A 25,413-nucleotide genomic window follows, 5' to 3' on the forward strand; every position below is an offset into this window, starting at 1 on the left:
AGTAATGTCTGATAAGGTAAGAGGTCAAGTTCTTATTGTGGCCATGATGTCATTTGTATGGATTTTCAGAGCTGTTCTGGTGCACAATGTCTTACCCTTTCATAGGAATAAGCTTGAAGGAGAACTTCCTCGTTGTTATTCCAGTTTTAGTCTATTTAGCTTTTCCGAGTCAGTCATTTTTGTCACTGAAATACAGAGATTTAATATTTTAAAATACAGAGATTTGTAAAGGACCCCCCATCGAGATCCTTGGTATCTTGCTAAAGAATTCAGAAAATACAGATTATTTCAAGTCATGGTTTTATTTGCTTTGAGACTTTATTGGCGTTAGCCACTTCTGAGTTCAGTGGGCCTCAGCTGTGTATGTCTGAGCAGCTCTGAACTGCATCAGCACCACCTAAACAGGCATTTCATGGATAGGAAGGCCAGGAACAGAGTTTAACTACCCTTAAAGTTCAGATTGTCCTTGACATGGAAATCAAAACACGAGTAACACGTTTGTCCTCAGACATCCTGCTTAGTTACTGCCCTTTGGCCATTTTTAGTTTTCAAGTTCACTTCACTTAGGCCCTTCTAAAGAATGTGGGACAGCAATCCAGTGGCATGGATAAGAGTTGTGAAGTTTATGTGAAGGAAAAATCAGTTCCTGGTCTGACATGGACAAAAATAAGAGAGAATGGGGAAGTAAGAATGGTAGGGAATATAAAAATGTTAATGAGGGTTCACTGTTCTGCTGTGTGAAAGGAGCTCCTGGAAAAACACAGAGCAGTGGATTTCAGCTGATAATTAAGGGGGGGTTTTATCAAGCCTCAGAAGTTTTTGGATTTGAGAGACCTCTTTTTAAACAGAAACCCGGGCCTGATGTAAAAATTATAATGGTGGTGGTAGACCACATCTCTTGGGAAGCTAATCCTGTACTTAAATTTCCTCATTCTTAAAAATTGGTACCTTAGTTATAACCTGAATTCATCTGGTTTTAGCTTCTAACTATTAGATCCTATTATAATTTTCTAGAATTAAAGACTTTATTTAATAAGCAGTTAATTCTATTTTTCATAAGCCTAGGACCTTAGTGAAAATAAATCAAACCTGAATTTCTGTAAGGATCAGAGCTATTAGCTGATTAAAGTCTGAATTATGCAATAAAGAATTTAAGGCTTTTTACATGGCCAGGGCTCTGAATTATCTGTCCTCTTGCCTGTTTTGTCCCCAGGTCGCTCTTGACTCTACTCCTGGTCAGTTCAGTAACCTGCTTCCCAATGCCCTCAGTATAAGGCTCTTATTTCTTCCTTTTTAGTGTTTTGAGCAATGTTTCTATTTGCATATAGAAGATGGAACCTGATGTTTCTAGAATATCATGTTTACCAGCAGGTGTTTGAATTAGAATTCAGTAAAAACAGGCAAAGCTCCTTCCTTTTCTTTCCTTTCCTCCCTTTCACCCTACAAACAAAATCTGATGAGCTGGTGATTTAACTTGTGGTGGATAAATGCTGGGCATTGTGGTGTTACCTGAAGGCAGAGTAACAGACTGGAGAATGAACCACAGTCCCTGGAACTGCGTGTGGGGGGAGTTTGGGAAGAATGGGAGGGTTCCCATCACAGTCTTCACCAGAATCTTAAACTGGAATGAAATTTGTGTTGGTTGTGGCTTCTTTTTCCTGAAGCGAGTCGTGGCTTCCCTCGACAGGGACCTCAGCAAGCACCCAAATTGCTGTAGCCTTTGCAGATTTTCATCTACAAAACAGTGGTTTGCAACCTGAGCTATTTAAATCAGCTTTCAGAGCACCACCTGTATCAAACAGCCTGTTCACTGCTGCACATTTGCAGGTGCTTTAGTTGTCTTCAGTTGGCATCACCTGTCATCTTTGACCTGTGACTTCTGCTTTAACTCTTTTCCCACCTGCCTCGTGTCACTGTGGGCCGAGGTGACCTGCAGGGATGGAGCTACTTTGGTGATAATCCAAGCAAATTTACTGGTATTTGAAGGGAGTTCACTACAGATTGTTTATCAGATCGAATGTAATTCATTTATTTCTCTAATTTTCTCTGCTTTTTGCAGTACTTACCTAGGCTTGTTCACCATAACTTTAAATGGTTTTCATATTTTAACTACTCATGAACATGTTTATTATTTCAATTCAACGACCCCATGCTACAGATTTTTACTTTGGATGTTTTTCATACAAATATGTTTTTTCTTGATACGTTAGACAAATTATTTTTAGAGCTAAAGATACATTTGTTTGCCATTAATGTGGTTTAGGTCTGTAGAGCTCCTCACAATATTTTAAATTACCACCGTTCAGTTTGTTAGAAATGTATGGAATATTGCTGTCAGCTCCAGTGGGCAATGGGTATTGTTCAGATGCATATCCCATTTTATGATGAGGCAGCTCAAAAACGAAGGAGCACGAAGACACACTTAGTGAAATGCAGCCCTGTGACATGAAGCAGCAGCAGATGGCAGAGGCACCGCTGCTGTTCCCTGCACGAGAGCAATGCCAGGCAGCTCCAGGTGTGACATCATTGCATTTTCCTCCGGAACATGCAGCAGGTTTCTAGAATCCCTTCAAAAATGTGTGCTGCCATCATTCCTTCCCTGCCCGTCGTCAGCACGGTGCTGGCAATGAGCGCTGTTGAAATGATTTAATCCCGCCCTGCCCAGGCTGTGCGGGGCCGGGCGGTGGCTGCCCAGGCTGCTCTCCCCAGCCCGAGGGCTTTGCCCCTCTCCCTTCCCCACCTGGGAGGGTGGGGGTGTCCTGCCCTATCTACCCGAGCCCGTCTGTCATCGTTCGGAAGCCCATGGAATGTAGTCATTGTGTCGCCGGGAGGCCCGTTCCTCCCACCCTGGAGCGCTGGAGGATGCGGTGGATGTGCCGTGAGCTGGGATTCAGGATTCAGCAGCCAAGCCCCTCGCAGGGATCTGATGGAGGGTGTTGGGGCGGGGGAGCCCGGCTGTCCCCGCTCACCATTGGCTTCTTATTACGGCATTTTCCCCCAAGAGGCTCCCGGTGCCCAGGCACCCCCTCCTCCTCCTCCTCCTCCTTCCCAGCCCCCTCCTTCCCACCCCTTCCTCGCTGATGCTCGGAGCGCTGGTCACGGAGCAGGGATTGCAATGAGCTCATCCCTTTCTCTGTGCAGCCTCCCGACTGCCCGGGCTGTGCTGCCCTTCCCGGCGCTGCTCCCGGCTCTCACACACCCCCACGGACACTGAGCCCTCCCCGCTCGCCCTTGCTCTGCTCCCAGCCCACCTTCCCTGCCCTCATTCTCTGCCGTTTGTCTGCTTTTTACGTGCATTTTTTAGATCCATGTTCTCTCTGGTTTGTTTTTCAAATCTCCTTCGGACTCTAGCTGAGCCAACACGGTGGATCATATTTTTCCTCGATTCTTAGCAAAGATGCTTTTCCCTTCTTCCTGAGAGACCGAGGGGCGTTGCTGGAGCGGCCATCCGAGCCCATCCCGGGGATCGGAGGCTGGCTCTCCTAATCTTGCACTTTTGGAAATTGCCGTTCACAAAGCCTGTTCTCCTCACTCTGGATACTTATTACTTCCTGCTCATGGAAGAAGGGGTGCCTTGCAAAACCCCGGCTGCCAAGCTCACCCCTCCTGCCAAGAAGTCCCAGGACATGCACGACGAGAGGAGCAAGCTGGTGAACGAATATGCGTGTCGGGTGCTGGAACTTCTGGGCATGGGGCATCGCCTCTTTGTGCCTCGGCTGCTTGCGGTGAGATCACCTTTTCTTGACATTAATTCTCTGGGAATTTGCCATCCTCCCTCCCAACCCTGCCCCTGCCCCCTGGAGGGGTGAGAGAGCTCTTATTTTTTCCTCTTGGCTTCTCATAATCCATCTCCTAAGCACGGAGTCCTTTTTGATGTTAGGTTGGGAGTGTTGGACACTGGTCCTGCTAATGGGGACCGGTGCCACTCCTTAGCCAGCTCGAGGGATCCAGGGCTGCATTATAAAAAAACATCTTTCCTAAAGCCGTGAATGCTTTTGTTCTCAGTCCTGAAAACATTCCAGATAAGCAGCATGCCCAGTCGACTTCTAGGTACTGATGCAAAGTGCATTAATGCTCAGCATTTCAGATTTTACACTTGTGACATCAAAGGGTGGCTTTGAACATTCATCAAAAATCAAGCTGTGTTGATGTCTTTAGGCCTTTGACTGTTTCTGTGCTTCATTTTGAAAAGACAGTTGACAGTGTGTAAAAAAGTTGAAAATACCTGCATGGAATGCTCTGGGAGATAAATTGTTAAGGGTGTTTTCATCCATCACAGCAAATGCTGCTAGTGTGTGGAGTGGGCTGCAGTTGGTGTGGCACGTTAACAGCACAGAGAATGCACTTCTGCTGTTTCTCCTGCTGTAAGAGCAGCCTCAGAGCCACAGAGCAGTGGCAAACCCAGGAGCTGGGCCCTGCTGCTGGCTAGGTCTGCTCAGGGCTGTTCTCACCGCTCCTGGCTGCAGCTCCGAGGGTCGCTCACTCCGTGACCTGGGACACCAGTGTGGCATTTTGATGTGATCCACTGGTGTGACAGTTCTTCCCTGATCCCCCCCATTTCCTCTGGTGCCTCTCCTTTATTCCCAAGCCCATATTGTGGTTATACACAGTGACCTGTCTGGCATTTTCGTTGCACTCCCGACTCTGTCTCTGCAGTGCTCCCAGAAACGCACGTGCTCTGCGTGTTACAACCTGTTCGGTGTAAAAACAAGGTGGCGAGTTGGACCAACATGTCCCTGCACTGGGAAGTGGCAGATAAAAATCAAAAATTCACTAACTCTTTGGTGGCTGCTAAAATGCTGCTGGATTTGGGGACCTGCAGTCACTTGTAGAATTGAGTCCAGGGGCCGATAACGCGTGGTTTGAGCTGTTGGGTGTGTTACCATTACTCCAGTTATCTCCCAGTGTACCACAACACTCATCCAGCCTGTATCCCATCCTGCTGCTGGTCTCTTGAGCAAGGGCTGCCAGATCACTCTGAATTGTGCTGTGATGAGCTCCAAGGAAGGTCTTTTTCACTTGACTTAATCAGCCTTTGTATCTGGCCCTCCAGATGGAGAACACCAGGGAATTTCGCAGCCCTCCTCTCCCAGGCAGCTTGGCCTTGCTGATGACATAATATTGTTTATTAAAAAAGAAAGAAAGAGGGTGAAAAAGGCAAAATAATACAAATAGTCCTTGTGTTGTTAGAGAGACGTGACTTGTGGAATCAATGTGATTCCCTGTCGGGCTTTATTAGCTAAATATACCTCTCCTGATATACATCCCTTTTGACACACACCCTTTGCAGAGAGGCGAGACCATGTTTCTCATAATATTTTAAAAGTGAGAAATCTCTGAGGACCAAGAATTTGTGCTTTAATCAGAACTGAAGATACTTCAAAACCTCAGCATTTCATAAAATTAAGCACTAGATTTATTTTTTTATGTGCATAAGCTTCTCTCTCTGCTGTGATTTTGGAAATAAATGCCTGTGATGGGCCGAGTATGTGCCATTGCAGTGTGAGGTGAGAAACATCATCTGAAACCTTTATGCCAGTCTTAGAAAAATTCTGATCACCTCCTCACTGCATCAGCTTCCTGTGCTGATGGACAAGTGGAACAGCGCTGCTCCTGGGGGGGTTATTCCCTTTGGGATGACCAGGGGTGGGTGAAGCCAGGAGATTTTCTTGCCCGCATTCATCAGTGTTTTGTGTGGCAGAATGAACTTTGCCTTTTAAGTCTGGAGCTACAACAAGCAGGAGTGAATTGCTGAGCAGAGGGACGTTACTGGGTGTGCACAGGATCAGTGCCATGTTTGTGGTCCCAGCTCATCGTGTGCAAACCCAGAGCTCCTTTGTTCCCATAACACTTTTGTACCAAACAGTTTGTTACAGAGCATGGATGTGATTTAGGAAAACGTGTTTGCTAATATCTGGGCATAGGGGATGCCAGTAAAGGACTCATTTGATGTATTGCCCTAGGAGTGTGTGCTGATGTCACTGTGGCAGCTTAGCTTTATCCACCGAACTTCTCCAGGCCTGGAGCCCGAGTTTATCCAGGACAGAAGGTCAGGATCATCCTCTGGGAGTCACTGAGCAGCTGGTCAGGCCTGTGGCTCGTGTTTAAGGGCAGCACAGAGCAAAATCGTGCAACATGCAGCACTGCAGTGGGTTAGACAAAAACAGCCTTGGTTTTACTGCACATCTTGTTGAAGAAGTTAAAGCCACATCTGTGTGTTACAGGCATTAAACAGATAGAAGTAGATACCTTTGTGTTACATGTATATATATTATGTTCTGAAAAATTGGAGGATCCTTTTAAACATTCTGAATTTCCTAGAAGCAAATTAAATAGTAGAGCAGAGCACAGCCAGACTCTTTTCAGCCTTTAACTTGGCCTCGTTCCTGACACATGTTCATTAAAGTGTGAAACAGGCAGTTTATGCTCACTGACATTCTACAAAAAACCTAAATATATATCAAAATTCTATGGAGATTAGTGATTTTTATCTGTATGAAGGAGGAAGTATTAAATTAAGGAAGTGCAGTGTGGTTGTTCCAAAATTTATTCTGCCGTATGAGTTCCCAGTTGGGAATAGGAGTTTTAGTTGATACAGTCAGTAATAAATGAGGGTGCAGAATTAATAATTGAAGACAGAGAAGTTAAATTAAAGAAAAAAACCCAAGGCTTTGTCCTTTGTCTTAATCACAGTTTCCAAAATATTTTTGAGAATGTGGTAGTAACATTATTTACTAAAAAATCTAAAAATAAACATCATTCAAGTCTCTCAAATTCTCTTCCTGTTTCTTGAACATTTACAGTTTTTCCAAACATTGCCTTTATATTTGAAAGCTTTGTTAGAACTTGTGGGAAAGGGCTTTCCCTTGGTTGTGACTCATCCATATAAGATAATTTTATGAATATATTGAAATACTTAAGTGATGGGGGAAGGACATTTGAGGACATGTTTAGTCAAACCCTCAAAGGTAAACTGAGCCTTTTGACCATAGTTCTGTCTGAGTTTCCTTGTTTGCCTGGAGTTAAAAATAGATTTTAGCCAAAAATAAGATTATTTAAAATTACATCTAGCATAATAAAAACTTTCATGAAGTCACCAAGTGCACAAAAATGAAATGCACTTGCCAAACTTTAATTATTGGCTCATTAAACTTACAGATGGCTTAGTGAAATCAGCTGTTGAAGAGTTCCAGGAGCTGAGTGACACAAACCAAGGGATTTGTAAATCTCTGCCTCTCAAAGAGCTGCCAAAAGGTCCCGGGGATGTCTTTATGAGTTATTGATTAAAATCACAAAATGTCAAGAAATGTGAATCCTGGGATGCCAAAATTTCCATTTTTATTTTTTCCCTTGTGATTTTTAATAGTGAAACTAATTTTTTGATCAACAGATTATTTTAAGGAAATGAAAACATAGAAGGAGCTGACAAGTCTGGGCTCCACCACTCATTTAACCAACAATGGGATGGTTTACAGTTTTCATAACTACAGTATGAGTTCAGCAAACTCTGTCAGAGAAGTTCTTATTTCCGTGATCTTGTGGGATTTTCTGCAGATGTTTCAGGGTTGAGAAGTCAAAATTGTCTATAGTTACAGTTTAATGAGAGAAATTTGTTGGGGACTGTTAAAATAGTATTAGAGATTCAAGCAGGGGCCTGGGAGAAATAAATCTGACTTTAAATGTTTTACATATAATTCTGTTTTCTGACCATTATATGTGAATATAGTTTTTCTTTTATAATAATAATAATTTGCCTTATAATTTTTTCTTTCTGTCTTTTTTTCTTGTTTATTTTTAAATTAAGTGCTGTGGACATAAAGGTGAGGTACATCTAAGGTCCTGAAGTTTGACAGGGTTATTTAATTGTTGATTATTACCTTTTTACAAGTTTTTTCCTTCTCTGCTTTCTAAAATAATACCAAACCTCTAAATGCAAAAATTCATGCAAAAAACATGAATTAAATACAAAATGAAAAGAAAAATCCCTGGTCAGGACCTCTAGGAAGAATCTATGCAGTGGACTTGGCAGTGCTGGGTTAATGGTTGGACTCAGTGGTCTTAGAGGTCTTTCCCAACCTTAATGATTCCAGGGTTATGAAACCTTTACTGCTTTTCCACCACCTTTATCCGTTGAATTCCACCTGGAAGCGCTTGGTTTCCAGCGGGATTTGTGGTGCTGGGGGCTGCTCCCATGGCTCCCTGGCACTTCCAGAGAATCCTAAAACCAGCCCATCGGGAGTGTGAAACGGTCATCTGGCCTCGGGTGTGGCAAAAGCATTCCTGAGCTCGGGAAAAGCGATGCAGGAGCAGTTGGTGTTGGATCTGGTTCAGCGGATACCAAGTGCCCCAGCTCTCCGTGAGCCAAGCCTGGCTGCTGCCAAGGGCTTGTGGACAGCATCAGATGGGAGAGCTTGGGAAGCTCAACATTTCTCAGCAGCATCCCACAGGCAGCTTTTCCTGTGTCCCTCCAGGGATGACCCAGCTGCTTCCTTGGCAGTGAATGAAGGGAGGATCAAGTAGATTTTGGGAGAACTCTAAGGAGGGAAAAGAACAGAGCTGGAGAGAGACTTTGGACAAGGGCCTGGAGCGACAGGATGAGGGGGGGATGGCTTCAAACTGACAGAGGACAGGATTGGATTGGATAAATGGAAGACATTGTTCCCTGTGAGGGTGGTGATGCCCTGGCACAGGTTGCCCAGAGAAGCTGTGGCTGCCCCATCCCTGGAAGTGTCCAAGGCCAGGTTGGACGGGGCTTGGAGCAACCTGGGCTGGTGGAAGGTGTCCCTGCCCATGGCAGGGGGTGGCACTGGATGAGCTTTAAGGTCCCTTCCAACCCAAAACATCCTGTGAATCTGTTATTCTGAGTGGATTAACATCATCAATTAAACAGGAATTAAACTTTAAAACTATGTGTATGTAACATACTTACTGCCTATAATGAGGCAAAAAATGAACACAAGGTGTTACTCCTGAGAAAGCAGAGGATGCCCACATGGAAATGGTGGTGGTGGTACTTGAGCAATTAATTCAGCAATTAACCTTAAGCAAATGTGCCTGGGCTGCTCCTGAGGTACTTGCAGTGAGATTGTTGCACGAGGTCTCCACTTGGTGTTGGCACAGATTTGTTTACCCTTGCTGGGTAAAAACCTTGACTTGCACATTTTTGAGATGGTGCCCTAAATGTCTTGTGTGGACATTCAGCTTCTGTGAACCATTGAAAGGAACTATCCCAAGGCTTGGGATGTCATACCTGCTTGGATCTCCTGGGGCAGGTCTGAGTAACCCCAAGGAGGAATACATTTGTCCCTTTGAATTGCTCCATCAGTGGCAGAACTGGATTAATGCTCCGTGTGTAACATTTTCTGACCTGTTGAGCTTGATCCCACACTGAGAGGTGCAGGATTGTGGCAGATGTAGAAATAAGCATGTAAAACATTTTCTGGCACGGTGTTCTTTAGAAATTGTGTCACAGACTCCAGCACATTGACTTGCTGATGCCTCGTATGAGTCATATGTTCTGCTCTTCATGTTTGTGACTATATATATTAAAAAAAAAAAAAAATATATATATATATATACACAAATTGTCTTTCTAAGGCAGCACTATGAGAATCAGCAATGGTCTAATGCATAAGCTTTCCAGAAATTATTATAATTTCTCCTAGGTTTTTGGTGTTTGCTTGAGTTTTGTTTCTCTCCTCACTGACATCCTGACAGGCTGAGCCAGAATCATTTCTCACCAGACAGGTATAGAAGGATAAAATCCATTCCCAGGTTGCAATCCTCTGTGCTGCCCTGCCTGGGATTCCTTGGATGGGCTTTAGTCCCTGTTAGTTTTACAAGGTAGGGTTAGAGAGCTGATTTCAAGGAGGATGGTTTTGAGCTAATGTGAATATTGGTGGCTTGGAATGCACCCAGTAAATGACAAACCCAGTAAAAGAGTGTGGCTGCACGTTTCCAGGGCTTACTGTAGTTCCCTGTGTTTAATTGCAGACCTCCAAAGAGGACCTTCTACAAGCTGATTTTGAAGGAGCTTTAAAATTCTTCAGGGTTCAGTTGCCCAAGAGGTACCGAGCTGAGGAGAACGCCCGGAGACTCATGGAACAGGCCTGCAACATCAAGGTAAGGGTGGACCTCACTGCTGCTCCTTTGCCCGGGGTTCCTACAGGAAAGTGTGGAAAATAAAGATGTCAAAGCATTAGCTTATTACTTTTTATATATGTTTGTGTGCATACCTTTTATCTTTGAACAAAGTGAATCTCTGACCTTTCCCTCTGTCTGCTTGGGCACAACCTAATAATCAAACCAGAAAAATGATGCGTTATCAACAAACATTCATCGGAATTCACTAATTCATTAATTGATTTATAAGCAGTGATTACACTAAACCAATTAATCACTGTATTATAATCATGCAACCAAAGCTCAGATATGATTTGTTTTGCTCAAAAGGTATTTGCCAAGTGCTGCTGTGTAATACAGTTGAATTGGGGTTTGTATATCAAGCTTACCAAGACAGAGTATGTGTTCCTATTCTACCCTACCCAAGGCTGTCTGTCAAAAAAGTCAGGCTTCTCTGAACATGTGGACCAGAAGTATTGGACTTGTCAGGAACCAAATTAAAGGAGCCTGACTGTAAGTTTTGAGGGTGTAAATCTGTTTAAAATGGCTGTAGAGGTTCATAAAGCCGTCATTTGAAAGATCTGGGATTTTTTTTTTTGTTGGAATACGTAGAGCTGTGGATGGACTTTATGTTTGATCTTCAAGAAAAGTGTTTTTTCTCTTTCTTGGAGTGTGAGCACTGATGGGAGATGCACATTTGGTGTGGTCCAGTAATGCACTGAGAACATCCCACCAGGAAGAATGTTCCTCTAACTCTGCCTCTTTTTATCTCTCAGTTTATTAATTTCCTTTGTGCTGCTTAATTTCATCATTTATTAATCAAGGGCTTTTTCCCTTCTGGTTAAAACACTGATCTTATGAAAGAATGGGCCTTGATTCCAGCCAGGAAAAAGAAGATCTGTGCAAAGGTTTTAGTAAAATTGAACTTGGATTTCAACTCTGCTGCTGAAAGGCATTTTTGGGAGTACAAGGCTGCAGTTTGGTGTTTAGTATTTAGTGCTCTGCTTGGCTGTTAAAAATGAGTAGTTTAAGGACTTACCCAATACAGGAGAATTATCTTTATGTCCTTTACTCTGTGTGTATTTTTCTGATGGGAGGTTAAAATAGAACTTCTCATGGTACTTTTTGGAAGAGATATTTGCAATTTTCTCATGCCTGCCTTTCTCTTTTTCTCATGCAGTATATACTGTGCCACATGCTGTTATTTGTCATTAATTTTCCAGTCAGTACTGGGTACATGTGTTTGTGATGTGCTTTGCTGGGAAAGTGTTTTGAGATGCACAGAGCAAGGGGGGTGGGTTCAGCACCTGGGGCCTGTTAAAAGCAGAGACTAAATTTCTGAACTGTGTGACGTGAAGGGAAGGCAGCTGAAAGGTTTGACTGTGAATCCACTGCATACACAGGATCTCACACATTTTGGATTCTGGTGTTTTAAGAGAAAAGCTCAGGTGAGTGCAGCAGATGTGGAGTCAGGGCACTCCCTTGCGTATTAGAGGATTAGTAGGAATTATTGAAAAGCAGAGAGAATTCAGAGCCAAGACCTGGGGTTATCAGGGATAAGAAAAAGTTGAAGATTGAAGTCACCTTCTGCTGTGTTAGTAACGCCCTGCTCTGGTGTCATTAGGGAGCTGGGCTCTGCTCACTCACTGAGCACACAGCTCATCCCTCATTCACTGTGAGACATAGCAGGGAATCTGAACTGTGTCCTGAGCATCTTGTGATGGTTAAGAACATCTGAGCTCATGGAGGGGGCTGTTCTGAAGCCCAGGTTGTTGTCAGGATTAATGTCATAGTCAGGAAAGATACTCCATAGACTGAACACGGGTGGTGACGTATTTAAAAGAAAACACAAAAAGCTTCAGGAACTTAATGGGAGGAAATTCAGTGCAAGACCCTGTTGGAGGGAGGGTGATGTTCATTTTGAATGATTCTGTGTTCACTCACTTGCACTCCCTCTGTCCCAGATGCCCTCGTCCCCATGGCCTCGTGCTCCCTGACCCCGCTGTTACTGGTGTGGGATGAGGGACAGTGGCTGCAGAGTTCTCACTGTGCCTTGGGTTCCTTGTAATTGGTGACAATAAACTGGCTTTTGGACACACTTTTTGTACTATTTGAGAGGGACAGGAACACACTGCCCAAAGCAGTTGTGGGATCTCTGTCAGAAGACAGAGTGCCCTGAGCCAGCTGCTGTCGGTCACTGCCTTCAGGGGGCTGCTTTAGACAATATGTTCTTCAAAGGTCACTTCCAACCTCAACTACCCCGTGATTCTATAATTGGATGTTGTAACCATGGGATTTATTTAGCAACAGGTGCTAATAATTGCAGGAGTTGACATGCTCACACAGGAAATTACAGTCTTGATAACCATCACTGCCGAAGTCCCAGGGAATGCAGAGGTTGGATGAAGAGCACTTGTCTGTCTTGTTGAATGCAGCAAAACTTGTTCTGTTCAAAAACACCCAAACCAGGCCCTTAAACATGCTTTTTTGTGCTGCATGAATGTGGCACTGTGAGTCTTTCCACTGTTTCTGGGCTATATTAGTATTTATAGACTAAACACCAGATGTTTTTAGAGCAAATATCGCACAGTTAAGTGCCAGGGAGGATTTTCTTTAGGTTTCTAAGCTAATTACAGAGGCACAAAAATGTGAAAACAGAACCATGGTGTGGCCAGGTTTCATAGCCTTGCTATATCTTTTCCAGTGTTTATTTTGTTCCTGCATTACTGCAAAACAAAACAGGAGTTTAACATGTCCTAAAAATCCATCTCTCCTTGCTTGCTTTTTTTACCTTGAGCTCTAGCTGAGCTACATAAAGTTCCAGAGGAGGCAAATTTAAAACCAGTTGGTGTTTTTTCTCAACTAATTTCGTAAGTTTTTCTGTGTGTCTGGAAGCCCAATTTGATAAATGAATGAATGAATGAAGAAAAAGCCTATTTTAGGTTAATGAAGGTTGATCTTAATGGTGCTATTTTATGAAAACAGCTGATAGATTCTGCACACTCACCAAATCTGCCTCAGTTGCCTTTTGATCTGGTAATGCAGTTTCTCTTGTAGAGATCCGTGTGTCCTAAAGAAGTTGTAATAGTGTTGGATTTTAATGGAAGAGTTCTGTCAGCTCTGTTCTTGCACTGACTTCAGGCAGGTGAGGTGTAGAATGGGAGAAAGTCACTGGGAGACTTTCTCCCTATGAAAATTTCCTGGGTTGCCAGTTTTCAGGTGGGATCAGGGAGTTGTGCCTGTTTCTCTGGGAGTGTCCCATGGAGCAGAGCTGACGTTCAGAATGTGTTCCATTGCAGCCTGGGAATGCCCTGAGGTTGAGTGTAGCAGACAGGTAGGTGAGAGATCCTGGGAAGTTCCCTGTGGGGTGTTCCCGTTGTGCCCAGTGAAGGTGGGGGAACCCATGGGGTGGGATACACAAGAACCTGCAGGAGAGTTGTTCTGTTATGGGGCAGCATCTGTAATCACACCTTCTCTTGCCTGGCTCAGGGACTCCTGGCCTCATCTTTCACCATCAACAGTGGCAGGAAAGACCTGGAATGTTGAAGTTCTTCTATGAGAAGCTCCTCCCTCACCCTGTAAATCCCCCCTGTGTGGAGGAAATCGGGCTCCCCAGCAGCGTTAAGAGGCCACTGCTCTCAGCACCTTCAGCGAGAGGAGCAAATGACCCTGAGAAAAAATGGTGCCTTTTTCCAATGCAAAGCAAACAGACACACTTTTGTCACCTGTCACTGTACTGACAAAGGGTGGGGATCCCCCCTGGGTGCAGCCACAGCTGGAGCTGGCACCAGGACCGTGGGGAGTAGCAGTCGGGAAGAACTGGCTGCGGCAGCAGGAGCTGTGCTAAGCTTTCCCTCATCCCAGAATTGTTCTTTGAGTGATTGAAAGCAGATTTACTTTATAATGTTGCCGTTAAAATGTTTGTAATTCAGAGTAGTGGTTTGAAGCTCACACCTTCCTGATGTGGGTGACTGGCTTCATTCACACCTCTAATGCTGGTTTATCTGGAAGTGGTTTTTTGCAGGCATGGTTTAACAGGGAATTATGTATTGATTTATGTGAGTTTCAATGCACAGGAGTAAAAATAGCTGGCTTGCTCTCTCCTCTCTAGAGCATTCTCTCTCTGTGCTTATCTGTATATATGTGTAGTTATCCAGGTACTTGGGGTTTTTGCTGTCATAAGTCAACACAAATGCAGCAGAAGAGCAAAGGAGGGATCTGCAGAAAGGCCCTGAGACTGTACAAGCCTTTTATTCCTTTGGTTCTACTGGTGGTGTATCTAATTAATCTTCCAGTATAAAGAACAGGGGGAAAATTGCTCATTTATCAACTTCTCAAGAAAAGGCCAAAGCAAATTGAAAAGGGTTGGGTTGGGACCTGTAGAAGCCCCTGCCGTGGCTGTGTGTGATTCCTTAGGAAAAGCCAGGGATCAATTCCCCTTCTTCCGTTATCTCCGAGGTGCAGATCCAATTGTCCTTGTGAGGAGGGTCGTGGCTTTTAATGCCTGTTCTCTTTGCAGCTCCAGCTCCCTTAGTTCTGCTCAGCTTTGTGGTGTGGGGCAGCACTTGGAAATCAGATGAGAGTGCCTGAAGAGGGGTTGGATGTTAAATATTTTTGTAAGCTTGGTAATAAGTGTTAACAGGGTAGAAAGGGATGTTGTTAATTTAAAACAACAGTTTCAGCTTGGAATGCTTATTTATTTAAACTTATAATTGTTATTATTCCACTGAGCAGGCGTGTTGCCCAGTAGTGATGTTATATTTTCATGGTGTTTAAGCATTAGTAAAACTGTTCAGTTGTTTTATTTTATTTGTTTTATTTGGTCTTTTTTTCATTTGTGCTGAGTTGGCGTTGTAAGTGACATCAGGTGTATTGATAATTTTTCATCAGTAGGAAAGGAATGGGATTTTGCTATTGATAGCTAAATATAATCACATTTTAACCATCTAAATTAGCTTTTCAACCTGAGTACCAATATTGTGATGTCCTTGTGGTAGTCACTTGTTGGCATATGGAGTAAGTAATGACATGCACAAGAGCAGTGTGAAAGTAAGGATCTTTAAAATAAAAATTTGAGGTGGAAAAGTGGATTGGAACATTTATTGTCTGTATCCCCAGCAGTTGTATTGCAGTGTATATCGTGAAGGGTTTGCCCAAATTATTAGTGGTTTCATTCAGCAAGGTGAGGAACATCTGAAAGCTGCTCCATGGTCCAACAGGCCACCTAAATCTGCCTTGTTCACCTCGGTGCCATCAGGAGTCAGGGCTTCCCAGGGTAACAGATGTTTCCCATTCCAAACAGAAGCAGGAAAGCATCCTCAAAAGGTCTTTTGGCTTAAGCTTTTCCCCTAGATGAATTACAGCTCCTCTCCATCCCTGATTCTGAAAATAGTACAGAGAGCACGAGATGAAGGTGGCAGGGAGTCGCACTGTTTGACAGCTCTGTCTTCTGGCATCTTGGCACCTTTGCCAGAATGTGTCTAAAATAACTCAGCTCTAGGAAGTGAACATTTTTCCCAAGCTGAACTGGACACACTTAAATCCCAGGTGGGGACTGGCTGGAGCATGGAGTCACCTCCTGTGAGGTGACACGTTAAAGCATCTTACAGACAGTTTTACCGTGGTCTGTATGTCTGTAGCAGGGAGGCTGGAGTTCCTCTTGACAGCACAGTGCTCATCTTAGTTGTTCTTTAGAGGAGAAAGTCTCAGCTCTCTCTTCCTTTCAAGGAAACAAAGCCGGTAACTGATTCTCCTGAGGGATGCCGTGGGTTTGACTGTGGAGAAAGCCTGTGATGATGGTGCCTGGCAGGTTTGCAGCACCTCTTCTTCTCACAGTACAGTGATGGCCTTTTTGAAGACACTTTGGTGATAAAAAGAGGCCATAGAGGAAGATCAGCAGGGTCCCAGGATGAGCACTTACAACTGTAATTAAAAGAAATAAACCCACAAGCTTTCACATTTTGTGGAGAAGACACGTAGGTAAAAGTAGAGATGCAGAAATGAGCTCTGTGCCCCTTGTTTATGCTGGCCAAGAACTGTTCCTTGATATTGTCTTCAGCATCAGCAAAACTGTTGAGGCTAAAGATGGAGAATCTCCCTGGAGGTGCAAATCCCCCTGTGCTTTCTTGGGCCAGGTCTGAGGAAGCAGGTGGCAGCTCAGCACCAGAGGAATTCAGAGGAAATCTGTTTCTTCACATACAAAAGACCCAGGGGGCAAGGCACAACCCTTTCCAACCAAAGTCTCTGTGTTGTCTGTGACCCTGAAGAGCGTTATGTCTTTACTGTTTTAGAACTCAATTGCTGTGACATGAGAAACTCTGTATTCTCCCCTCTGAACAGCGGAGGAAGAAGCTCTGTTGTCTGAAGGCAGTTCAGGGCACCCAAGGAGAATGATCTTTTATTTCTAAGTTTAGAAATCTTAGAATACGTGTGTTGGGAAGTGATTGCATTTGAGCAAAAAAAAAATCAAGCTGCCTTTTGTCTTTCTTGGTCAGCCTTTCTCATATATGTCCTTCTCAGAAAGGCTGTGGTTATTTTATTTCTGCAGATGCTACAGAATAAAAAATTAAGTTATTGGAAACAGATCAGGACTATGGTTTGGTTTGGTTTGGTTGCCCAGAGACACTTCCATCCCTGGAAGTGTCCAAGGCCAGGTTGGACAGGGATTGGAGCAACCTGGGCTAGTGGAAGGTGTCCCTGCCCATGGCAGGAGGTGGAACAAGATGATCTTTAAGGTCTCTCCCAACACAAACCATTCCATGATTCTGTGATTCTGTTCTATGATTCTGTCTTCCAGAAAGCTCCAGTAATCCAGATCTAATGGCTAATGCATGGAGTGGCTTGGGGGAAAAAAGCAGTGATTCACTCTCAGTGCAGCACAGAGAACAGTTGGGATGGGACATTTGTTCCATTTCATTGGATTCTCGACAAATTAAATGAGGTGACAAATTCTGAAGCGCTTGTGCTATCCTGAGACCTGAAGCTAAACTTTTAAAAATAATTGGGAGGAGAAGGAAAAGAAAAGGCAAAGCCTAACAATGTTCCCTTCTTTCCCCCAGGGCTTTTGCAAATAAACAAAGAAGAGGCACTGGGCACGGTGTCTTCATGAATTTTTGCTGGCATTTGATTTCTCGGGCACCTGCACTTGAGTTTCTCTGCTTTGAAAATGAGCGAACAAACAAAACTAAGTATAGAAAGATGGTGTCTGCATTTCAGAAACGCAGAGCTCTGCAGGGACAGCAGCTTTTAGAGCTGAAGGCCCTATTAATAACTTCCCATTACAAACCCCAGGCATTGTTTTTGCCTTTATCGATGCTGTTACAAGTTATATTCGGCGAGTAGTTACTTGGCTGTTCTCTGAGCAGCGTGTAGCTACTGGAGCAGGAGTGGATCTGGGGGCTTCAGGAGGGCAATATTCACATTTTTAGGATCTCCTGATGGCTTTGCCTCAGGATTCTCTGGGTTTCTGCAGTTAATTGCTTATGTATTTACGGTATTACAGCTTTGTTTCTCTTGAGGAGAGTGAGTAGTGTGGCAAACACTGGGTTAGATTGTTTACGTTGTTAAATTTGGATGTGTTTGGGCATAAATAGATTATATCAGGTTGGTAAATGAAGGTGAAGAGCTGCATGCCAGTGGCTTTGGAGAATTCAGAGTAAGTGCTACTTAGAAACATCCCAAGTATATTTATATTTATCTCCATTTTTAGAGGTGCTTCATTCTGTTTAAGAACAACAGTGTACCAGTCTATTCTTCCATGGATATTTAAATAGTGTTGTGGTGTTTGGCTGTTTCATGTTGCTGAAGGCCAAAATAATTCCTCTGTAAATGATTATTTTTCCTGCAGTGCTGTGAACTCCTGGGCAGGGAGGTGTGAACCCACTGCCATATCAGCCAGCAGAAGTTCCTTCCTGCTGCAGCTGTTTCAGGGGAGCACCCACAGCCCTTCAGGGGCACTGGTGAGTTGTGGAGGCCAGGAGGGGGATCACGGTTCCTTCTCTTTGCTCTTGTTCTCCCACTTTCCTTACCTGCTCAACAAAACCTCCAAGGACAGGAAGGAGTTCCGAAGCATTATTATGGGTCTGTTCACTGGGAAGCCTTGACCATGGACCTCATTGTCCTATTGAGTTGTTCAGGCAGCAGGTGAACATCAAGTTCCCTGTTGTATTACCCTGTTTGTTATTCTTTCAACTTCCTTTGCTTAATTAATTAATGCAATTTCCTGGACAATAATTCTTAACCAAAATTTGATTCTGCAAATTAGTCAGAAGCCATGGAAAAACCAGAAAATCTCATCTCCAAGTAATTAATCAGCATAATAATCAGTGTAGATGCAGAAATGTGGAGAGGGACTGTTTACAAGGACATGGAGTGATAGGACAGGGGGGAATGGTTTCAAACTGACAGGGGTTAGATGAGATATTAGGAAGAAATCCTTCCCTGTGAGGGTGGGGAGGCCCTGGCACAGGTTGCCCAGAGAAGCTGTGGCTGCCCCAGCCCTGGAAGTGTCCAAGGCCAGGTTGGACAGGGCTTGGAGTAACCTGGGCTAGTGGAAGGTGTCCCTGCCCATGGCAGGGGGTTGGAAGTGGATGATCTTTAAGGTCCTTTCAAACCCAAACCATTCTGTGATTCTGTGATAATAAATAATCCTTTAAATCTGGAAGTATAGGCAGGAATTCAGTGTGCACACACAGCTCGGGCCAAACACAGTGTGTCAGGTTGAGTCACTCAGTTGCTGTGACAACAGAGCTGCAAAATCTTCAGCTTCAACAGTCCCCCAGCCCAGCTGCATCTGCACATGGCACAAGCCTGGAGGGCCCTCATCACTCCTCCTCTGAGAAGAAATTCAGGGGTACCTTCACTAACATACCTACACTGGGGCTGACATAGCTTGGAGAGGCCCAGAGCTTAGGGCCCTGACTTCTGGGAAAAAAAATAAAACTATAGCTGAAATTCTTTGCAGAGTCAACTGATTGTCTGAGCAGCTCCTTTTTAATCCCAGAATCCTTTGGTTAACCCGTAGCTCAGAGCACAGGATCAGTGACCTTATCGTGCATCCTGGCAAGGAACAATTCCCTGGCAGTCGGAGTAAGCACCTGCTTGTGCCACCCGGGACACTCCCTCTTCACACAGCAGGGAATGTTGATTCTGTTTCAGTGAGTCAGGAGCAGTGGACAGAATGGGAAGGGGGTCAGGGCTTTGGTCCCTCACTGCCTAACGAGGGTGCCAAGGGTGCCGTGCTCCGCTGGCTCCTGCGCTCCCCGAGGTGCCTGTTGCTGGATTCAGTAAAGCCCTCTCCGTCTGGGAAACTGCTTTCCCCACCTTGGGCTCTTTTCCCACCGTCAGTGACACACACAAAATTTATGGTCATGTGGCTCCTCTTGATGACTTTGCAATCTACCAGCCCTGTCAGGGAACAAGGAGAAAAATTCCATCACCTTGTCACCACTGCACTGCTTTCAAATGTTAAACAGTCCTGGAAACAGTCCGTGTGATGTCTCTCCTCCTGCAGTAGAGAGGAAGGGGGGTTCTCTTGCTGGAAGGAGCTGTATTTTGGTGCCTGCAAAATATAGATCCCAGCACAGAGTTTTCTTTATTCCAGCCACTCATCCGGACTGTCTTACACTGGCGTCACATGGACACAAATCCTGTTGCTTTTAGTAGCAGCAGGAAGCTCAGAGGCAAATTTGGCCCCTGTTTTTCTTGTAACGCAGAGTGAAAAGTAGGCTTGTGTTGTAATGAATGTTCTCCAAGAGGACTTGCCTTGTTTTTCCCTTTTCCTAAGCACAACGTGAAGCAGGGCCTGTTCCTTTTGGAGGAGGAAGGACGTGCGGTAGGAAAGCAGCACCTTGCTTGGGACAGTTTGTGTTTCCCAGGATTCTGATGAGGGGTTTTACAAAGGCAATGACTCTCCAGCCCAGGGGGCTCTGTTTTAGCCATGTGGTGTTTTTTGCTTTGCCCTGAGATGCACCAGAGCCACTTCACCAGCTGATATGACAAACCCAAGCGCTTCAAGACTTGTTAAAAACGCTTCTGGTCGGGGCCGGGGGTGTGAAGGGGAAGGAGGCGCTGCCTGGACTCCGGGAAAACTCCCCATCCTGCTCTCCAACAGCAGAGGAATTCCAAGCCTGAAGCAAAAGGGCTCCTCCCAGGCACAGCACTAATTGCTGGGGGGAATTGGGAGCACGGCTGGTTGTGGGTGTGCCAGAGTCCACCTCCGCTGCCCTCATCCATCTCTCTCCATCAGGCAGCGTCTCCTCTGGAAGCGGCTCTGATGGAAAGGAGCAGCACATTTATAGATCCAGCACTGGGCTGGGAGCTCACACAGGGGCTTGATGGGATCCCTGGCTCCCCTGGGAACAGCTAAGAGTTCCTCTCTGTCTTCCTTCCATCTTTATTGGGACATCCACAGTGTCAGTAATGATCCTGCCTGGCAGGAGGACTTTGCCACACTCAGTGTTTGCAGGCTGCCTGTTTAAACACGGGAACAATTTACCCATACCACTTGGGGATTTTCAATCTTTGATCCATCAGGCAGGAATGTTATACAAGATTATAGACTGCCACAGGAATTTGGGGAAGAACTGGTGGGAAGGTGGACAAAACTGAGAAATGTTCAAGGCCCTGACTGAGAGATTTCACATGTTCTTACTCACTGATGAGGGCTCGAGTAGAACAAACACCTGTCGTAAGGTTATATGGGGCTGGGGTTTGTATTTGTTTCCTTTTTTGTTGCTTTTATGATATAAAGTGAATTGTAAGGATTACAAGAGGATAAAGACATCTGTGCTCTGGGAAGCTTCTCGGAAAGATCAGTAATGATGCCTCTTAACTTTTTAATGTGCCTTACACTGCACTAATGGACCTAAACCAGCATTTTATTCTGAAGACAAGTTTGTTGCCATCAGAAAGGGAGGTTTTGCTGCTCCAGGAGTGTAAGAACATACAGCAGCTGTAATGGAGGAAAGTACTGAGCTTTTCTTTTTGTGACCTTGTCCAAATAGGACATAATTACAACATAATTCAATTCTGAAAGTCTGGAAACCAGGGCATTTGACAGAGACTGGCATTTTAAGAGAAATCGTCCTATGTTTCAGTACATCTTCTCTTTCAGAATTCTAAGCACTGCTGATGCTATTTGCTCTTCCTGCCTCCCTTTTTCCACTCTTAATACATGATCAGAACACAAGATTCTGGCAAATGGGCAGCACTGGGTCATAGTTAACCTTGTCAATCAAACCCGCTGTGGTGGAGAGTGGTGTGAGCCGGTTGCTGTGTGCCTGGTATGGTTGTATGAAGAGATTAAATCCTGGATTGCACACCTGCAAGGACTCATTTAGGAAAGCAGAGATGAAAATTCTATTTGGGTTTTGATACGGTCTTTGGTTCTCGTGACCTAATTCAAGACTCTCCTCCTTCAAGTCACTCATTTTGCTCCAGTTCAGGGAGCACCAACAGTTCCACCGGACTCCTGACTCTGCAAATACCCCAGAGACCAATGTGGCACAGCAGGATTTTATCATCCCCCGTTCTCAGGAGGAGAGGCTGGAGCTGTGAGCTCAGGCACAGACAACTGCAGCCTGTGAAAAGGAAAAGTGTCAGGGTATTCTCCATATATGTACTTCTCCAGCACTGGAATCACACTGTTCCACATTGACTCTTGTAGCCTTTAGGTTGTTCTCTTGTGCACTAGGAATGTCTCAGGACAGTCAGTCATCTCCCTATGTGTCTTTCCTCTGAGACTGGTCCTTACAGCATTAATAGAGTCACTTAATTAAATCCTCATAAAGCAAATGGAGGGCATCTCATCTGAGTGTTCCCCACTCAGTGAGCCTCAGGTGCCTTCCTTTCAACCCTGGACAGAGGGAAACAAGACATTGCCAAAGGCATCTCTGTGCAGTTCCCAAGGACCCAGAAATCATTTTTACAGCTATGAGGACTGAAAAACAGCCATCTTGCTCTGTACTGTGTAATTTCCTGCCTATGGAACTGGGGAAGGCTTCTACACGCTCCACCCCGGTCACAGGAAGAATTAGGGTCTTTGATGGGGCACAAAGGAGGATGAAATGGAGGTGGGAAGTTTCCCTGCTCCAAGCAGATTTGGTTCCCAGTTGGATCTCGCTCTGTTGCTGGAGTGCCACACAAATACAAGCTATCTGTAAATAAGGAGTAAAATGAGTTATCATTGCTTTGTTTGTGTATAAAACAGGGGACAGGCACACTGTGTTTTCCTCCTCCAGTTGGATGCCTGGACAGGCCACTTAGCATCTCTGCTGACCCCACCACCATCCCACACCGCCTTTCCATGGATCATGTGCCACAGGGTCCCTGGTTGTGCCTCGCTGCCAGGCACCAGCTGCATTTAGCTGTGGAAAACAATTAAGTGGTACAATCCAGCCCCCGGGTTAAGTGACCCAGAAAAATCTTTCATTCAGAATTCTCGTTTAAGTCCTTCATGAAACATGTTCTCATGTTGTTCTTGCTGGTCTCATAGCTCAGTTCTTGCTAATAACTGCTTTTCTATATAACAATCCTTCGTGTCTGCCCAGAGTTGTTCCAGAAGGCTGGAGAAGCAATAGGATTAAGAGGAATTACCTGGCCAGAACAAGTGGATCTGTGCTGTTGAGATTCAGTTACTTAAAGATTCACAGGGTCCAAATTCCTTTAATGAATGCAGAGATGGCATGGAGATAACCTGGACCTGCAGTGATAGGGAAATGTATTAGAAAACTGCCACTGAAAATATGCCCTGTGGTCAGCTGGCACTAATACAGCTAGGGGAGTCCAATAGGATTGGGTTTGAGCTTTTTAGGATCGTTAATAAGTAATTAACCCATGAGGTGACTGTAACAGACATCATTTTAATCAAAATTGAGTTATTGGTTTCGCAGGCACGCTTTGGAATTAATCAGTTCGCAGGCAGGACTAAGTCCCTTGGCCACGTTAATTAACAATCCCTGCACTCAGGAACTGCTCCAAAAGGATGCCCACAGGATCGGATTCACCAGTTCCTGCTTTCCTCCCTGCTGCCAGGCAAAGGCCACCTCCCCACATTTCCATTCAATTTGTCTTGTGCTGAAAAGCTGCTGATTTCATGCGCCCTCCCCCTGCAGCAGCCAAGCCTGTTGCTAAGCGACCTCAGCAATACCAACGGGGCCACGGTCTGGCTGCTTTTCCTCAGCCCACCCCTATTCTTGCTTATTTATTCATGCATCTTATTTACATAGCTCAACAGATTCTGCCATACCAGGGAGGCAGAGCCACAAGCATCCAGGTCGCAGCAGAGTGCCTTGACTTGCAGAGCTGCCTGTCTTCCCTCCAGCACCATCCTCTGCCCTGTTTTCACTGGTGTTCCTGTTCATCAGCTGAGCAAACTCCTCAGGATATTTGTCGAGCTGGAGTGGCATCCAGGAGTGTGCCAGAAGTGTGTTTTAAAGGCGTAGCTGGCCATGGACTGCTGCACCCGGTGTTTGGATCCAGTAGTCCTTGATGGAAGAAAAAAGGGGTTGGAACAAAGATGGCTCTAAGCCATTTCTCTGCTTACTTTATTTCTGGTGGCTTTAATTTCAGCTGTGTCCGCATTCCAGGCTTCTTGTAGCCTAACCAGATCTGCAGAGTGAGAGGATGGTTATCCTTCCCTGCCCGGCAGTGCTGGGGAGAGCCCGGCTGTGGAGGCAGTTCTGCAGGACCGGCTGCATTTTTGTAGGGTGGGGTTGGGATCCCAGCCAGGGCACAGCTCTGCCTGAAATTGTATCCAGGACAGGAGCAGGGTGCTGATGGAGTGTTTGGTGTTCAGATAAACTGGCAGAGTGTTTGTAGTGGCTGCACGTGGGTAGAGGAGGACAGCAGAGCTGTAACGGAGCTGTGACTGTGCCGTTTGTTCCAGACGTGCTCCCGAAACCAGGGAAGGTGGAAGTGGTTGGTGTGCTCTGGTACATCCTGTGTCACCCAGAGAATCTCCCTGCCAGGCAAAAAATCAGGAGCACTGATTGGAATCACTTCTCACAACCAGGAAAGCTTTAAGTGGGGATGCTGTCCCAGAACCTGGCTGTGTTTGTTGTGTTTGTCTTTCCTTGATGAAGGAACTGCCACCCTCTTCAGTAAAGGCTTCAGGGACAGCTCCAAACCTCTCAAAGGCCCAGTATTTTGAACCTTTACTCCACCTTGAGAAATCTCTACGGGAGTGAATCCTGTAGAGATTTATTTGGAACAAACAAGTACCAACTGATTTTCCCCCTTCCTCCTGTTATATGTTTCTCCTTTTTGTTTCAGCAAGCAGAGCCAACAGCCAGGGGCCGAATCTCGGACTGTACTTCTTGCACAGCTGTTGCCTTTTGGGCCTCTCCTTGCAGCCTTTGGCTGCACTGACTGGCAGCTGCTTTGTTACCTGCTGTACTTTTCACTGTGGAATTCTTTTGGCTAAAAAAAATCATTTTCTGCTTTGATGATCCAGCCATTACCTGACCCTCTCTGGAGAAGAACAGGGAGAAGGACACGAACCCTTGGTTTTGTACAAGCAGTCCTGCAGAACAAGGGTTGTGCACAAGGCCATATGTAATTTTTTTACATCACAGTGAGATGAGGAAGGTGTGTTTTAAGTGCAGATTGAATTTTCCCCTTATTTACTTTAAGCATTCAATTACCCATTTAGAAAACTAAAATATATCTGATATATATTTTTTATATATATATGCTCATTCTGTCTTCTCTTTTTTGAAAAATGGACCCTGCATTTTTGTCATTTATGACACATGTCTGTCACTGGGGTGTCCAATTCTTGTGTACACCCAGAGAGGTGCTGATTGTAAAACCTTTGCTGCCCTGCAGCTCCCTGTATTTTTTCAATATGGCTGAGATTTCACAAGCCAGGCTGTGCTGTGTTAGGTGTACATTTTGGTGCTGTTGTTCACCTGGTGCTCAGGCAGATGTGGAAGTTATCTCAGGTATCCTGTTTGTGAACAAAGCACAGGAGACTTGGAACCAGCTCAAATGCCCAGGAATAACTTCTGTTGCCCTGAGAAGTTGTTTCGGGTACATTTAAAAAGATGAGTCAACAGATCTTCATTCACTGAAGGTAGGAAGAAAAGGATCTTCCCTATGGGGAGATTCAGGTGTTTGGGGACTGAAGATGATGAGTAAAACCTTGAATTACACCCAGAGCAGGTGGGTGCTGAGGTGAGCAGGGATCTCTGTGTTTCTGGTTCTTAGTCTTCCCTCCTGATAAGTCTAGCTGTCAGTCTCAAACTTTCAGAGAAAACGTGGGTGTTCTGCAGTGCTGAGAAGGGGTGAAGT

The 25,413-nt window shown here is 44.9% G+C and overlaps 1 protein-coding gene across 10 annotated transcripts in view; it reads left to right on the forward strand.

Annotated features, from left to right (window-relative positions):
• The window catches only part of RABGAP1L (RAB GTPase activating protein 1 like), a 224,857-nt gene that overhangs the window by 156,238 nt on the left and 43,206 nt on the right, over window positions 1–25,413 (forward strand). For 9 of the 10 annotated variants that reach the window (XM_027694793.1, XM_027694796.1, XM_027694799.1 and 6 more), the window contains one exon: window positions 9,994–10,122. In XM_027694793.1, the coding sequence (XP_027550594.1) occupies window positions 9,994–10,122 (129 nt within the window). Of the gene's footprint in view, window positions 1–3,094; window positions 3,726–9,993; window positions 10,123–25,413 lie in introns of those variants that run through there. The other variant, XM_027694803.1, reaches the window with a different exon arrangement.

The sequence above is a fragment of the Neopelma chrysocephalum genome, unplaced genomic scaffold (genome assembly GCF_003984885.1).
Source record: "Neopelma chrysocephalum unplaced genomic scaffold, ASM398488v2 Primary Assembly neopelma1_98, whole genome shotgun sequence".
NCBI lineage: Eukaryota > Metazoa > Chordata > Aves > Passeriformes > Pipridae > Neopelma > Neopelma chrysocephalum.